The sequence below is a fragment of the Macaca thibetana genome, chromosome 7, assembly GCF_024542745.1.
Source record: "Macaca thibetana thibetana isolate TM-01 chromosome 7, ASM2454274v1, whole genome shotgun sequence".
NCBI lineage: Eukaryota > Metazoa > Chordata > Mammalia > Primates > Cercopithecidae > Macaca > Macaca thibetana.
The window spans coordinates 140458754-140475754 of NC_065584.1; the positions used below are offsets into that span (position 1 = coordinate 140458754).

General features: G+C 34.6%; 1 protein-coding gene across 2 annotated transcripts in view; it reads right to left on the reverse strand.

Annotated features, from left to right (window-relative positions):
* The window catches only part of RFX7 (regulatory factor X7), a 159199-nt gene that overhangs the window by 41369 nt on the left and 100829 nt on the right, over window positions 1-17001 (reverse strand). For both annotated transcript variants that reach the window (XM_050796774.1, XM_050796773.1), the window contains 2 exons: window positions 11432-11514; window positions 9518-9640 (listed from right to left, as the gene is read on the reverse strand). In XM_050796774.1, coding sequence (XP_050652731.1) covers window positions 9518-9640; window positions 11432-11514 — 206 coding nt within the window. The remainder of the gene's footprint in view (window positions 1-9517; window positions 9641-11431; window positions 11515-17001) is intronic.

Here is a 17001-nt window from a genome sequence, read left to right on the forward strand (position 1 = left end):
AAAATTAATTCAAGATGGATTAGAGACTTAAATGTTAGACCTAATACCATAAAAACCCTAGAGGAAAACCTAGGTAGTACCATTCAGGACATAGGCATGGGCAAAGACTTCATGTCTAAAACACCAAAAGCAACGGCAACAAAAGCCAAAATTGACAAATGGGATCTAATTAAACTAAAGAGCTTCTGCACAGCAAAAGAAACTACCATCAGAGTGAACAGGCAACCTAAAGAATGGGAGAAAATTTTTGCAATCTACTCATCTGACAAAGGGCTAATATCCAGAACCTACAAAGAACTCAAACAAATTTAGAAGAAAAAAAAAACCATCAAAAAGTGGGCAAAGGATATGAACAGACATTTTTCAAAAGAAGACATTCATACAGCCAACAGACACATGAAAAAATGCTCATCATCACTGGCCATCAGAGAAATGCAAATCAAAACCACAATGAGATACCATCTCACACCAGTTAGAATGGCGATCATTAAAAAGTCAGGAAACAACAGGTGCTGGAGAGGATGTGGAGAAATAGGAACACTTTTACACTGTTGTTGGGATTGTAAACTAGTTCAATCATTATGGAAAACAGTATGGCGATTCCTCAAGGATCTAGAACTAGATGTACCATGTGACCCAGCCATCCCATTACTGGGTATATACCCAAAGGATTATAAATCATGCTGCTATAAAGACACATGCACACGTATGTTTATTGCGGCACTATTCACAATAGCAAAGACTTGGAATCAACCCAAATGTCCATCAGTGACAGACTGGATTAAGAAAATGTGGCATATATACACCATGGAATACTATGCAGCCATAAAAAAGGATGAGTTTGTGTGCTTTGTAGGGACATGGATGCAGCTGGAAACCATCATTCTCAGCAAACTATCACAAGAACAGAAAACCAAACACCGCATGTTCTCACTCATAGGTGGGAACTGAACAATGAGATCACTTGGACTCGGGAAGGGGAACATCACACACCGGGGCCTATCATGGGGAGGTGGGAGGGGGGAGGAATTGCATTGGGAGTTATACCTGATGTAAATGACGAGTTGTTGGGTGCTGACGAGTTGATGGGTGCAGCACAGCAACATGGCACAAGTATACATATGTAACAAACCTGCACGTTATGCACATGTACCCTAGAACTTAAAGTATAAATAAAAAAAAAAAAAACTGACAAATTGAAACCAGCTGCATACATAATGGATTAGATGTCATGACTAAGTGTGATTTACCCCAGAAATGCATGATAGGTACAACATACAGAAATAATAATACACTATATTTGGTTCATTTAAAAAACCTCTGATATAATCATCTCAATAGATGCAGAAAAAATGTTTGACAGATATCCAACAAACTAGTAACAAAATGGAAATTCCTTAACCTAACAAAGGCTATATATAAAAACCCATAGATAATATCATACTTAATGGCAAAAGACTGAAAGCTTTCCTCTTCAGGCAAAAGACAAGGAAGGGGTGTCCACTCTTACCATTTTTATTCAACATTATGCTAAAGGTTCTAGCCACAGTAATCAGAGAAGAAAATAAATGAGAAGACATCCAGATTAGAAAGGCAGAGATAAAATTATCTCGATTTTCAGATGAAATATATAAAAAAAATCCTAAGAAATACACTAAAACCTATAATTAGAGCTAATAAAGGTGAGCAAAATATATAAAATCGTTCTTATTTCTATATGTTGGCAACAACTAATCAAAAAATGATATTAAAAATAATTCCACTTCAATCAAAAATATTTAGAAATAAATTTAGCAAAAGAAGTTTAAGATGTACACATCCTTGAAAGAAATTAAAGATCTAAGTAAACAAAAAGATACCCCATGTTCATGGATCAGAAGAGTAACTTATTTTTTTCCTATGTTAAAAACAGGACCAGGCGCAGTGGCTCACGCCTGTAATCCTAACACTTTGGGAGGCCGAAGTGGGTGTATCACTTGAGGTCAGGAGTTCAAGACCAGCCTGGCCAACATGGTGAAACGCATCTCTACAATAAATATAAAAATTAGCCAGGCGTGGTGGCCCATGCCTGTAGTCCCAGCTACTGGGGAGGCTGAGGCAGAAGAATCACTTGAACCCAGGAGGCAGAGGTTGTAGTGAGCTGAGATTACACCACAGTATTCTAGCCTAGGTGACAAGAGCGAGACTCACCTCAAAAAAAAAAAAAAAAAAAAAAAAAGACTCCAAATCAGGTAATAGATGAATTATATAGAACTCATGTTAAGTTTCTTATATATAATCAAAGTATTATAAAAGTGATTGTCCTTATTCTCAGGAGAAATATCATATCCACAACTTACTTACAAATGGTATAGGAAAAAAACTACTGAACCTATGTGAAACACTTAGGAATATGGATATCTTACAGTATACTTTCAACATTTCTATTATGTCTGAAAATTTTTATAACAGGAAGTTGGAGAGGACACTGCCCTGAAAACAAAGCGGTCCCCCAGGGTAGGTGATGATGGCAATGAATACAAAGTGAAGAGATCTAAAAAAAGTAATGGTATTTCTAAAACTAGGAATTCATAAAGATCTTGCAGTGTCTACTTGGCATAGTTCAGGCTGAGGTATCTGGCATTATCATGGTTTTGTAGAAGGGTGGAACATTTCTGGTTTTGATATTTTTTTGATGGTGTTTCCTATGGTTTATCTTTTTGGCCATGGTACAACATGTGGCTGCTTCTCTCAGGATACAATTTGTAAAGATTTTCCTAAGCCATTTGTAAATGGTAGCTGAAGACTCTCTATCCTGTAATACAGTTAATTTTCTTAAATGTACTTGTATTTGGCTAAAATTAATTTTCTCGAAACTCTATTAAGGATATAGAATCATGAAACTTTTGTGTTAAACAGTCCTAACATTTATAAAGCAAAACTCATAAAAAATGCAGCAAGGAACTGTGATGAAGAATTTCTCACATTTTTGTGAGAGATTAACACATTGCTCATCTTCAACTGAGTAAACAGACAAAAAGAATTTTTTGCAGAATTTGAAAAATATTAAAAAGTTGATTTAGTGGAATCAATGGAATATAAAGAGCTATAGAAAGAGAATTCAAAGTATTTTAAAAATGGATAATTCGTTAGATTGAAAGTAAATCTCAATAAAAATATCAGAAACTAAGCCCCATTCTCTGACCACAATTTAATAAAACTAAAAATAAGAAAGTGTAAAACAAAACAAAATGAAATAAACCCTCAAACACATGAAAAATTTAAAAAGAAAACAAACTTCTAATTTAGGTCAAAGAAAAAAGCAAACCAATAATTCCACACTGTTGGAAAATAATGGCAATTGTAACAACTCATATGCATATCAAATGGAATATAGCCAAAACTATAATGAGAGGCAAATTCATAGATATAAATGTTCCTATCTTAAATGTGAAAGAATGAAAACAAAGTTAAGCATTCCATTTAAAGAGTAAGAAAAAAACCCAAGAAAACTAGAAGGAACAAAAATAAAAGCACCTAATAAAAAAAAAAAAAGACAAGAAAATAAAACATATCAGATTTTACTTGTCTAAAAAAGAAAAATCAAAAAAATAAATTAGGCTAAGTGAAATTTGAAAAAAGGGGAAAATTCAATGTACAAAACTAGAAATATCAAAAAGCATATAAAATACAAAATATATTAAATTTATGAGAGAAACAAATGACCAAAATCAATGAATAAAGTAAAAACCTAACCAGTGTAAAACACAAAAAATTGTCAAAGAATTACCTCCAACAAAGGCTCCAGGCCTAGATGGTTTTGTAGTTGAGTTCTTTAAAACTTTCAAGAACAAATAAGTCCCATGCTATATAAACTGTTCCAGAGCACAGAAAATTAGGGAAAGAGTTCCAATTCATTTTGCAAAGCTGGCCTAACCCTGATATCAAAACCTGACAAAGATAGCATAAAAAGAAAGAAAATTACAGACCAAATTCATTTATGAATATAGATGCAAAGTTCCTAAATAATATACTTGAAAACAGAGCTCAATGGTACACTACAAGATAACACATCTTGACATGAGGAGGACATTCATTCTAGAAATAAAAGTTTGCATTAGGTATCTTTTTTTTTTTTTTGAGACAGGATCTCACTCTGTCACCCAGGCTGGAGTGCATTGGTGCGATCATGGCTTACTGCCGCCTCCACCTCCTGAGCTCAAGCAATCCTCCAACTCAGACTCTCATATAGCTAGGAATACCGGGGCAACGCCACCATGCCCAGCTAATTTTTTGTAGAGACATGGTCTTGCTTTGTTGCCCAGTCTGGTCTTAAACTTCTGGCCTCAAGTGATCCTCTTGGCTTGGCCTCCTAAAGTGTTGGGATTACAGGCATGAGACACTGTGCCCGGCCTATATTAAGTAATATCTTTATAAAATATATCACATCAACAGGTCAAATAAGAAGCACTGCAAAATAATCTCACTTGGATGCCAAAATATTTAATGAATATTCAATTTAATCAAAAAAAGAAAAGTCTTGGTCAACTGTAAGTGACACATACTTAACATCGGTGAACTTACTGTAAGAGGAAATGATGCCTATCACTGCTATATGCAAAAGTGGAAGGAAAGTCTATTAAATGTAATAACAAAGTAAAGACAATGAAGAAGATACACAGGATAAACTACCTAGAAAAGTCAAAAGTAACAACTGAAAAATAAGGACTAAACAAAATTCAGTAAATATAAGATGTACAACGTAAAAATAACAGAAATCTAGGAAGTTCCTATAAACCAAAACAAATAGTAAAACATTTTCCACAATATGAATAATAGAAATTACCAAGGAATATGTTAAATGAGAAAGTAAACTTAATTGAGGGAAAAAAGGCAAAACATTACTGAAGGGCATGAAAGAAACATGTAAATTAAGAAACATATTTCTAGTCTGTAATTTTTCTAAAATTTTCAGTTAATTTGTTTGAATCAAAATCCCCTTAGAGTTTCCTTTTTTAAAATCAGAAAAGTGATTTGCAACTTCCTATAAAAAAAAAATTAACTGGTCAGAAAATAAAACCAAGAAAACTTGTGAAAAAGACGTATAAGGAGGAAATATTGGTCCTGTCAGCTATTTAAACATGTAATAGCTAAAATATCTAAGTAGTAGAGTATTACCATAAGAACAGAGAACATAAAGGAAGAAAACTGAATCCAGAAGACTTTAGTAAGGTACATTATAGATTAGTGTTAAGACAGAAAAATTATTCAATAAAAAAGCTGGGATAATTAGTTAACCATTTAGAAAAAATAATTTTTGTGATTTATTTTAGTAAATGCTATTAGATAGCAGATAGACTCAAGGCTTATATATAAAGAATAAAATAAAAAAGTACCTAGGAAAAATATACGTGAGTATTCAGCAGCTGGTGGCATGGAGAAGTTTTTTCTAAGCATAATAGTAATGTTACAAGCTGTGACAAAAGTGTACCAATCAGACTACTTATTTAAAAATTAACTAAAATTAACAAACAGCAATCTTGAAAAAACATTTATGTTTTAATATTTATGTCTTTAATATATAAAGATTTATAATCATTAAGAAATGGACATGTAAAAGGCTAGAACAAACATATCAGAAGGAAATGCATTTAGTGAATAATAAATAACAATATTTAGCCAGCAATCCCAATTTTGATAATTTACATTATACAGCCAAGGATGTTCACTGCATTACTATTTGCAACTACCCTCTCACCCAAGAACTGCATAAACAGTGGGGCCAAATTTGGTTAAATAACAAAATGTATACATTGAAGAAGGCATTAGGAAAACTATTAAGGAAATAAAACCAGATGGTTATTTTCAGATAGTGAGATTACAGGTGCTGTATTTCTTCTTTATACATTTATAACTATTTGCCCAAACTTTCATGATGAATATACATTTTACAATTAGAAAAATAGTGTAAAAATCAATGCACTAATAATTTTCCTGAAGACATAAATATTAGAATTCAAAAGCTTCAACAAATAAAAAAGCCCAAAATCATTTGTAAATTAAACTGTCTTTCCATACTGAAAGCTCCTTAAAGCTTTTTATTTGTATTATCTTAATTTAGCGTGAAAACACAGTTAAAAGAAGCCAGTCTTTACTGTCTGAGATTACATCTTCATTTTTTTCCTCAAAGGGATTTTACTTTTAATGACTATTAAAGGATTTTCACACAAATACATCTAAATACACTGAAATGAATTATAAAAGGGTCCATACACAACAGGAATAACTTAAAAGGATACTTCATATTCATAACATCATTTCTTTCATTGAATATTGAGAACAGAATCAGTTTAAGACTGATCATTCTATGTTAGGTTTTTATTCGGGAAATTTCATTTAAGCACTCTAAACAGGATAATGAGTGCCTAATGATTGTCTAACTGAAATCTCTCCTGTGATTTAAAACTCTTGTTCTTAAAATATATAGTTATATTCTATTTAGTTTTCTTTAGACAACAAAATTGTAAAACTTTTAACTATTTTCTAATACTTTGATCTACATTTTGCCTTTCTGTAGTGTTTCTACATTTTTTAATCTCTTTCAAATTATTTAAATCTAAATGGCAAATTATGGTTTTAGGCAATGTACAATCAAATAACAGAACAACTTGAAGCTTCTACATGCTATAATTCTATGGAAACACCAACATTCTTTCTTCCTAGCACATGTCATGTTATTATGCTATGTCTCTTACAATAACCATATTATTTGTACCCATATATACTAACCATATGTAAACCAATTCATACTCTGAGCAGCTTATTTATTATCCACACTAAGTGGAAGTCCTGGCCAAATAATATAAGCAGTATTTCTAACTACTTGTCCAATGTTTTCTACCCACTCAATTTGATATTACTCAACTTTAACAATTCTTAACCTATTATGAACTCACACATGAAATCTGAGTTCTAGTCTTAGATCTGCCCCTCACTAGTTTTGTTACACTGGTAGAGTCACTTAACTTCTCTAGGTTTCAAGGTTTTCATCTATAAAAAGAGAATAGGAACACAGTGGAAGACCTACAAGGTCTGTTACAAAACAAATTTTATTATCACTGTCAGGGATCAGGTTCCACTCTAATCACTCTTATTATGAAATTCGTGCCTACTATGTGGAAATACTATGGGGAATACTATAGTAAATAAGTGAAATAGTGAAATTTTTTGAACTAAAATGCCCAGACTCAGATATTTTGTGTATAGTACTCTATTAATTATTATTAGCATAATTCTCTCCAATTCCATGAACACACTGGCATTTCTTTCCTAATCATGCTATTATAAAAACTCTCCCTTACCTACTAATGCCTTTTTAAACTGTAGCCTATCTAAATGACTTTCTTTTATCTCTGTTGCTCTCTACTGAACTGTAAATTAATTGCTCAAAATTGGAGTTCTCACTACTCCCAAACAATGCGATGTTTTGGGTCTCTTTTGTTTAAAAAATCCTTTAACTATTTTTAGAAAAAAAATCATAAGAATTGATGGGAATCTATGAAAAAGATTTCAAGGAAAAATTCAAATATTATAGGAAAACATAACCATGTCTTGCCAGAGGCAGAAAACTTTCAGGAATATAAGGACTGCTTTCATGGGCCAGGATCACCCTTCCGCAAATGCAGCGTGCTGTCTCTAAGGTAATATGAAGGGTGGTGCAGAGGAAAGTCATCACTTCAAAAACTACATGAATACCCTGTATTCCCTCATTAGTCTGTTATGGAAACGTCACACATTTATTTGCCCAATGTGCCCTTTGGAAAACCAGCAAGACATCTTTGGATAATTAGTCCTTTAATATTCCCTACTTCAGAAAACTTTTAGAATTTTAGAGCTAAAAGAAACCTCAGCCTGGGCAATGGTAAAACTCCGTCTCTACAAAAAACAAAACCAAAAATTAGCCGGGAATGGTGATGCGTGCCTATAGTAGTAGCTACTCAGAGGGCTGAGGCAGGAGGATTGCTTGAGCCTGGGGGGGTAGGGGTGGGAGTTCAACCTGCAGTGAGCTGTGATCGTTCCATTGCACTCCAGCCTGGGTGATAAGAGTTAAACCCTGTCTCAAAAAACAAACAAACAAACAAAAAAGAAACCTCATACATCTTCAAGTGCCTCATTTTATAGATGAACCAACTGACAAAGACTGGTTAAAATAGTTGCCTACATCACACAAGTTTAATGACAGAATCTATTCTCTTGATCTTCAATCCAGAGTTTCAACATATCATACAAGTTTACCTGATTTCTATAACCTTTTACTGAATTCAAATTTGCTTCTTTGAAGTTTCAGAGGGTTCTATTTTAACTAACTTGAATTTAATGAAGAATCCATGATTACTCTAAGTGTGTGTGTGTGTGTGTGTGTGTGTGTGTGTGTGTGTGTGTATGCTTAATAAGGGCAAGGGCTGTGTCTGTTTACAATTGTATCCTGAGAACTTATCACAGGGTCTGGCATATAGGTATTCAATGGATTGCTGTAGACTGAATGAATCAACAAGTTGGATCACATGCACTCTCAGTTTTAACCTTTATAAAGAGAAAATAAATCTAGAGTTCTTCAGTTTAACTTTGTTCTCTTGATCATTTCAGATATTTTTATCTAGACTTTCTTCTAGCTCCATTATGTTTCTTTTGGTGAGGTAGTAAGAATTGTGAATAGATACCAATAATCTCAGTAAGTACAATTTCCTTTGCATTACCTTATACTGGTTAGCAATAGCACTTATTTGACACTTTTCCCCCCAGATTTGTAAGTACAACACATTAATGCTTGTTGGTTTGACATTTCAATATGCCCCCAAATTTGGTTTTATTTACTCTGCTGGAATAAATTCCTCCTTCCAAATCAATTATAAAAATGCTAAATGAGACTATATTTAGCACCTATTAACCTTTTTCTAACCCGAAGGGCTCATCAGCCTCTATATTTTTGTATCCTGGATTTAAATAAATTGTGAATGCAACCTAATTTGAGTGTCTAATATGTGCAAGTCACTGAACTCTCTTGTCCTTGATAAATAATATACAATATTCTTTGGTATGGAGAAGAATTAGAAGACTTTTAGATTCATGAAAAGGGCCTTTAAAAAGTCCAAGTGAAAAATCATGTTTTAGTTTTTCCTTATGTATTGATTTATTTATTGCTTTCCACTCTCTAACCCCAGATATACACTTCCTATCATACTTAAAAATTCTATAGGAATCTTTTTATTCACCAATCCTATACCACTGTCCTTGTACTCTCTGACCTCCCTCCTGTTATCCTGAAGAATTCTACAGAAATCCTTTTGTTCATTAATCCTGTCCTTTATTACACATGCTACTACAGAAGCTTAGAGCTGAAATGAATCTTAAGAGATTTCTAAGTGTAATTCCCATATACCAGCTTGATATTCACCAATAATAAAACAAGTCACTATGGCCAAGTATAGTATTTTACCTCTTTAATATATCAGCATGCCATATTACATATAGTACTTACTTGTACTCATCATAGACTTCCTGTTTGGGCAGTGAAGTCTCCGGATGTTCCTCTAGGGTATTCCGAATCCAGGAAAAGGCATGCATTTGTTGTGCCCGACTAGATGACATGGCATTCTGATCACTAATAGAATAAAAACATGTTTTAGGTGACCAGACAGCAATTCGTTAATAATTTTTGAGCAAGGCCTAAATTTTCCACTAAAGAACTGTTTGCAAATACACTATAAACGACCAAACCAAACTTAGGAACTCTAGTAGATAATTGTCCAGCTATGGTTGTGAGCTGTTTTCTTTTTCTTTTTTTTTTTTTTTTTTCTGAGAGGGAGTCTCGCTCTGTAGCCCAGGCTGGAGTGCAGTGGCGCGATCTCCACTGACTGCAAGCTCCGCCTCCCGGGTTTACGCCATTCTCCTGCCTCAGCCTCCGCCATTCTCCTGTCTCAGCCTCCGGAGTAGCTGGGACTACAGGCGCCCGCCACCTCGCCCGGCTAGTTTTTTGTATTTTTTAGTAGAGACAGGGTTTCACCGTGTTAGCCAGGATGGTCTCGATCTCCTGACATCGTGATCTGCCGGCCTAGGCCCCCCAAAGTGCTGGGATTATAGGCTTGAGCTGTTTTCTATAGCTGGTATAAGACTGAAGTTACTGCCCTGCTCCATCCCTCCCTATGCAGGTGATGGAACACTGACAAAGTATTTGTTTTGGTCAAATATCACATTTAAGTGGATATCTGCTCATGTACTTGCCTGTTCATTTGCCTACACTTACCAAATCATCAAATTTTAAAACAAAATTATACAAAAATTGCTTATTTCTATTTGCTCAGCATTCTCAAATAATATATATATACATATATACACACATACATATATCCACATATATATAAATATACATAAACACACATATATATATAAATATATAACTACTTGGAAATCTTACTAAAGCATTCTATGCTCCAGAATGGAATTCACACCAGAGAGATCCTGAACAGATAAATCTCCCCCTACAATCCTTCCTAAAGCCAGGCCCGCTGTCATAGGCTGACACATCCATTAAACATTGTAAGATTTACTATATGGAAGTATTACTTATAAATAAATACCGAAATGGACACCAAAGATAGGACAAGGGAAGCTACTCTACTGATTCTGACATCCATCTCAGCTATCTGTAAGAATAATTTATTTCAAAAACACTGAGCAAGTATCTAGGACATAACATGATTAAAACAGTTATAAATTTGGTCTGAGGAAAAAAAAGACAAAACTCAAATAATTTTCATTTCATTTATTTCTATATACAGTTTTAAAAAAATAGAATAAGCATAATTTATATGAATGAAATGAATTCTGAGAAATACTTAAAAGGTTAAGCAAACTTTTAAAAATTACAATGACTGAATGAACAACTTCTCTCCACATTTTCTATAATTTTTAATGATGAAACTATAGTAATACCCCAAGCACTTAACACACCTTACATTTATGAATTCATGCTTCATACAGGCAATTTCACTTTAATTTCTGTTTTAGATTCTATGATGTTTTTACCTGATAGTACCTAAAAAAACTCTTGTACATTATTCCTTATGATACTGATCTGTTTATTCTTTGGTTTTCTGTTCAATTTTCACAATCCCTCACACTGCATAAACATATATTCATCTGTCTATGAAACAAACCCAAATTGCATGTCATAGCATTTACCCAGTTGCACAAATAAATTAGCAAAAACTGCAAGTAAATACTTAACCAAATATCATCAAAGACTAAAATGATGTATTGTTTTGCCAGTATGTTTTCTAATGATTTCAGGAATATTGCAAAAACCATAACAACCAAAACATACACACCTCACATATATCCTAGGGACTTCCTATAAACAGCATAATAATAGCAAAGACAAGAATAGATATACCTTTTCTCTCCATTGCTGAGACCAGAAGGCAGCTGAAGGTAGAGGTAGAGTTTCTCTAAGTCTGTAAACTTCTCAACTTCTTGCTGTTTACAAAGGATTAAAAAGAAAGATCATTTTTAAAAAACACTCATTTTTCCCCAAACAAAATTTACTAACATCTCCCTAAAAATAATGACTGTTTAAATTTAAGACAGATGAATCATTTGTCTTTTCTCATCACTAAAATAATACAATTAGGTTATTTGATAAATGTACTACATATACAAATTTAATAAAAGAAAATGGTACTTACCTACTAGTTCTTATATCATGGGCATAAATAAAATTATTGACCAAGGCTCAGAAAAAAAATCACATTTAAAGAACGAGGGTTTTATTTGTCCTAATTGTAGGACAAGTACTGGACCAGGAATCAAGAGAAACATTTATTAGTCTTTGTCTAACCATTAACTGGCTATGAGGTTTTCAGTGCTACAGCATATTTTCCATACAACTATAAAATGAATGACATAATTTCTAGAATCCTTTTCCAATTTTCAAATATTTAGAACATGTGACTGATGGTGCTACTGTTACCTGTGGATGGAACTGAGGTTAAAAACACTGAAATAAAACCAGTAACTCTTTCCAGACCTTACAGATGTGATTATTTGTTGGCTTGCCAACAGTAGCTGCTATTTAGAGAATCTACTTGTAAGATTTTCTATTGCTATTGTCCTGCAACTATGTCATTTTGTCTCTAAATGTAACCTTTAAAATAATTTTTGCCTTCCTCTTTATAACTTTCTTCTAAATTGAGTTTGCCATAATGGCTTCAAATGTGCCACAAATCCTATCATAATAAAAATATTCATAGTAAAATTCTGGTAGCCTAATTCAAGCAAAACTCCATTGCAATGAAAAATGTGGACAGATTACTGGCATTCCTGATAGAATTTATTCTTAATAAAGCACAGTTTAAACAGAGATTCAATTTTTGAAAAAACCTAAAATGATATAACCGGGCCTATTCTTAGTCTCATCAGAAGACATCCACAAAAATTTAATCTTAGAATCCATCTACGTAATGATTTAATCAATCACATGCAAACAGCTCCCATTTACATTTTTAAAATCCCATAGCCTATAGGTATTTTCCAATGAGCTCTTGCTCCAATACCTAATAATATCAGCTATACCCTTGTGTAGCTCTCCCCTCAAAGAAAACAAACACACATTCCCTTCTTAAATGCTACCTATCATCACCTTCTTTTCTCTAGTTTCCACAGTGTTCAGTTTTGGAGTCTGTTTAACTCTCTTTTTCTTGGTGCATTCTACATTAATCCTTTATTTAGCCCTCTAACACTATGCCCCATCTTCTTCCAGTCTTTTGATTTTTCACTGCCACCACAGTAGTCTAGGTCTTCAGCTGTCTTTCTTTCAACAATAAGGATAATTCATTTGCTTATCCATTACTTTTGTTTTCTGCTATGTTCCACAAGTGGCATAAAATAACTATGAACCTATACTGTATATCACAAATTATACAAAGAGTGAACAATACAACACAGATGAACAACACACCACCACCACAGTTCTTGCCCTTAATGAACTTTTAATGAGACTTAAATTTCTAAAGTGTCTAACCAGCTGGTTTTCCTACCTCTGATGTCACCCCACTTTAATGTGTCTTAAATACGGTTCCTGAAACCTGAAATTTTTTTCTGTTCTGAACAGAGGGACTGGCTGAAGCCATGGCAGAAGAACATAAATTGTGAAGATTTCACGGACATTTATTAGTTCTCCAAATTAATACTTTTATAATTTTTTACGCATGTCTTCACTGCAATCTCTGAACATAAACTGTGAAGATTTCATGGACACTTATCACTTTCCCAATCAATACTCTTCTGATTTCCTATGCCTGTCTTTAATCTCTTAATCCTGTCATCTTCGTAAGATGAGGATGTATGTCTCCCCAGGACCCTGTGATGATTGCGTTAACTGCACAAATTGTTTAAACAATATGAAATCTAGGCACCTTGAAAAAAGAACAGGATAACAGTGACGTTCAGGGAATGAGAGAGATAACCATTAGGTCTGGTTGCCCGAGAGCCGGTGGAACACAGCCATATTTCTCTTCTTTCAAAAGCAAATAGGAGAAATATCGCTGAATTCTTTTTCTCAGCAAAGAACATCCCTGAGAAAGAGAATGTGTTCCTAGGGTGAGGGCTCTAAAATGGCCACTCTGGGGATGTATGTCTTTTACGGTTGTAGATAAGGGATGAAATAAGCCCCAGTCTCCTGTAGCACTCCCAGGCCTATTAGGACGAGGAAATTCCCGCCTAATAAATTTTGGTCAGACCGGTTGTCTGCTCTCAAACCCTGTCTCCTGATGTTAAAAATGACAATGCGTGCCTGAAACTTCGTTAGCAATTTAAATTTTCCCCAGTCCTGTCATCTCACCCTGCCTCCATTTGCCTTGTAATATTTTATTACCTTGTGAAGCATGTGATCTCTATGACCCACACCCTATTCATACACTCCCTCCCCTTTTGAAAATCACTAATAAAAACTTGCTGGTTTTGTGGCTTGGGGGCCATCATGGAAACTGCCGACATGTGATGTCTCCCCTGGACACCCAGCTTTAAAATTTCTCTCTTTTGTACTCTTTCCCTTTATTTCTCAGACCGGCTGACACTTAGGGAAAATAGAAAAGGACTCATGTTGAATTATCGAGGGCAGGTTCCCCCAATATTTTTTTGTCAAATTGTTTTTTTAAGAGAGTCTCACTATGTTGCCCAGACTGAAGTGCAGTGGCTTAATCATAGCTCACTGCAGCCTCAAACTCCTGGGCTCAACAGATCATCCTACCTCAGCCTCCTAAGTAGTTGGGGCCACAGGTGCGTGCCACCACAGCCACCTAATTTTTTAATTTACTTTTTGTAGCTTGTTGCTACAAAATTGTTGCCTAGGCTGGTCTGGAATGCCTGCCTGGACTAAGTGATCCTCCTGCCTCCCAAAGTGCTGGGGTGCTAGGCATGAACCACTGTCAAATATTATTAACATCACCCACTTAATTGCAACAATGCCAATCATATTAAATTCAGAGAAGATTTTAATAATGAAATACCTAATATTATGAGCCATGTCTGAGAAAATGCAATAAAAATATTATTTTTGATCACTAAGAAAAAAATCTCCTATTGTTGGAGAAACCTTGGATTCTATATAGCTTTTAAATTTTAAATATACTGGAAAAAAGAATAGAGAAGAGATTCCAGAACACAGAAGAAATTTCAGAAGATGTTCTAAACTAGTATTAAGCACCAAAGAAATGATTTAGAAGATGGCAAAAAAGGTTTTGAAAAAGATTAAAGTCAGTGTCCTAATTTTTTTCAAACAATGAAAACTTGTAACTGTTCAATTACTGTTTTGATTACCACATGAGGTACAACACATAGAAGAAAAAATTTGGAGAGTAGCATGAAAACTGATAATAACAAAATTCTATAAAGCAAACCCCCCAAAAAATGACCCAAGTGTATAGTGATGGCATTTCAGTCCAGCAAGGCTGGGGTCACCATCAAGATTTCTGGTTTTGGATATATTGTGTCATCTACTGCTAATTAGTGGCTTCTAAAACAATGCTCACTGGTTTGGGAGAAGACCCTAACCTTGCTTGATTATCAAGGCAAGAGTATCATGTGGCAAGTATGTTAAACATCAGATTATTTGATATGCTTTGTGAAGATTTAAATGATAAGAATTAAAAGTTTTCTGTTCTATGTCGAAATTCATTGGTGGTCAAAAAGAAATTCCTTTGGCTGGATTTACAAAATAAATCATAATGGTATTCTATTTGTGGAGCACCAGAGAAAAGACCAACTTCATAAACTTTAAAAATTATAATTTTTTATTCAGCCATAAAAGGAATGGAGTACTGATACGTGCTACAACATGGATGAACCTTTAAAACACTGTGCTAAGTGAAAGAAGCCACACACATATCATGTGATTCTATTTATATTAAATATCCAAAATAGGCAAATCCCTAGGGACAGAAGGCAGCTTAGTGTTTCCCAGAGGCAGATGAGTGCTTAAAGGGTACTGAGTTTCCTTTTGGGGTGAGGAAAAGGTTTTGAAACTAGATTGATGTGGTAGTTGTACAACACAGTTAATGTAATAAATATCACTAATGGTAAATTTTGTTGTGTATATTTTACTACAATAAAAACTCTAATTTTTAACAGAGCTTCGCACATTTGGAAAACATATCTGATGATTCCAAGTGAAACTTAAATGACAAACAACATTCATAGACTTAAAAGTCTTCACTTTCTTGAGATGAATGAAGAATTTCTCAAAGAAAAGCTAGTGAAAACAGTTTCAAATTTAGGGGGAACCTCAAATATTATTCTAGTTATTCGAATGAGGTAGCTGATAATTTCATACTATTGCGGTTGAAGATCTTGCCTGAAAACTTGACCTCTTTCTCATGCACTTCAATCTTTGCAAAAAGGTATTAAAAAGGAATTTTTGAACTCAAGGTTGATTTATATGTCAAACACATTCCAGGAAACAATTCTGGAGAATTTTGGTAAAATATTCTTGGTCATTCCCAGCAAGTGAGCCGACCTTGCATGTCATCATTCCATTTTCATAAGCATAGATTTAAGACGATGGTTTTTCTGAACCTTTAGCTATGAAAGCACAACAATGCTACAAACTTAATGATAATTGAGATGGTACTTTGACCTTTCAAATTCTGCACAGAAAAGCTTGTAGCAAACAATCAGATTCAACATTCATTTTTATATTATGTGATCAAGGGGAAAATGAAGGCATAGTATAAGATCAACTTGCTTTTGGAGGTTGAAGGTGGAGTTTGGTGTTTGAATCCTGCCACTCAACCCCCTTCCCTTCTAAAACTTTGGCTGATAAAAAATACTGACATTAGGAACTAGTAACATTAAGCTAATTCTTTCTATGAGGTGCAAGTGTAGTGGTGAAGAAAACATGGGACAGAGACAGTATTCCATCAGTTCACCCACATTTCTCAGCCCACTTTGCAGTTGGCTTGTAATCATGTGATTATTATGAATCTGATCACAGTGATGTAATTCACTATTCAGCTGACATAGTTAAGAATCAATGTGTTGGCCAGGGGCAGTGGCTCAAGCCTGTAATCCCAGAACTTTGGGAGGCTAAGGTGGGTGGATCATGAAGTCAGGAGATTGAGATCATCCTGGCTAATAGGGTGAAACCCCGTCTCTACTAAAAATACAAAAAAAATTAGCCAGGCGTGGTGGCGGGCGCCTGTAGTCCCAGCTACTCAGGAGGCTGAGGAAGGAGAAGGGTGTGAACGGAAGGTGGAGCTTGCAGGGAGATGAGATTGCGCAACCGCACTCCAGCCTGGGCGACAGAGCGAGACTCCGTCTCAAAAAAAAAAAAAAAGTGTCACCCCATCCCATTTCCCCCTCTGTGGTATCTTGGAAGCCATGTGTTGCACCAGTGAGGCTATGTCGGCCTTCCTGTCAATGTTGGTTCTGAGGGACTATTTGGAACAGCGGTCTTCAGTGATTTCTGCT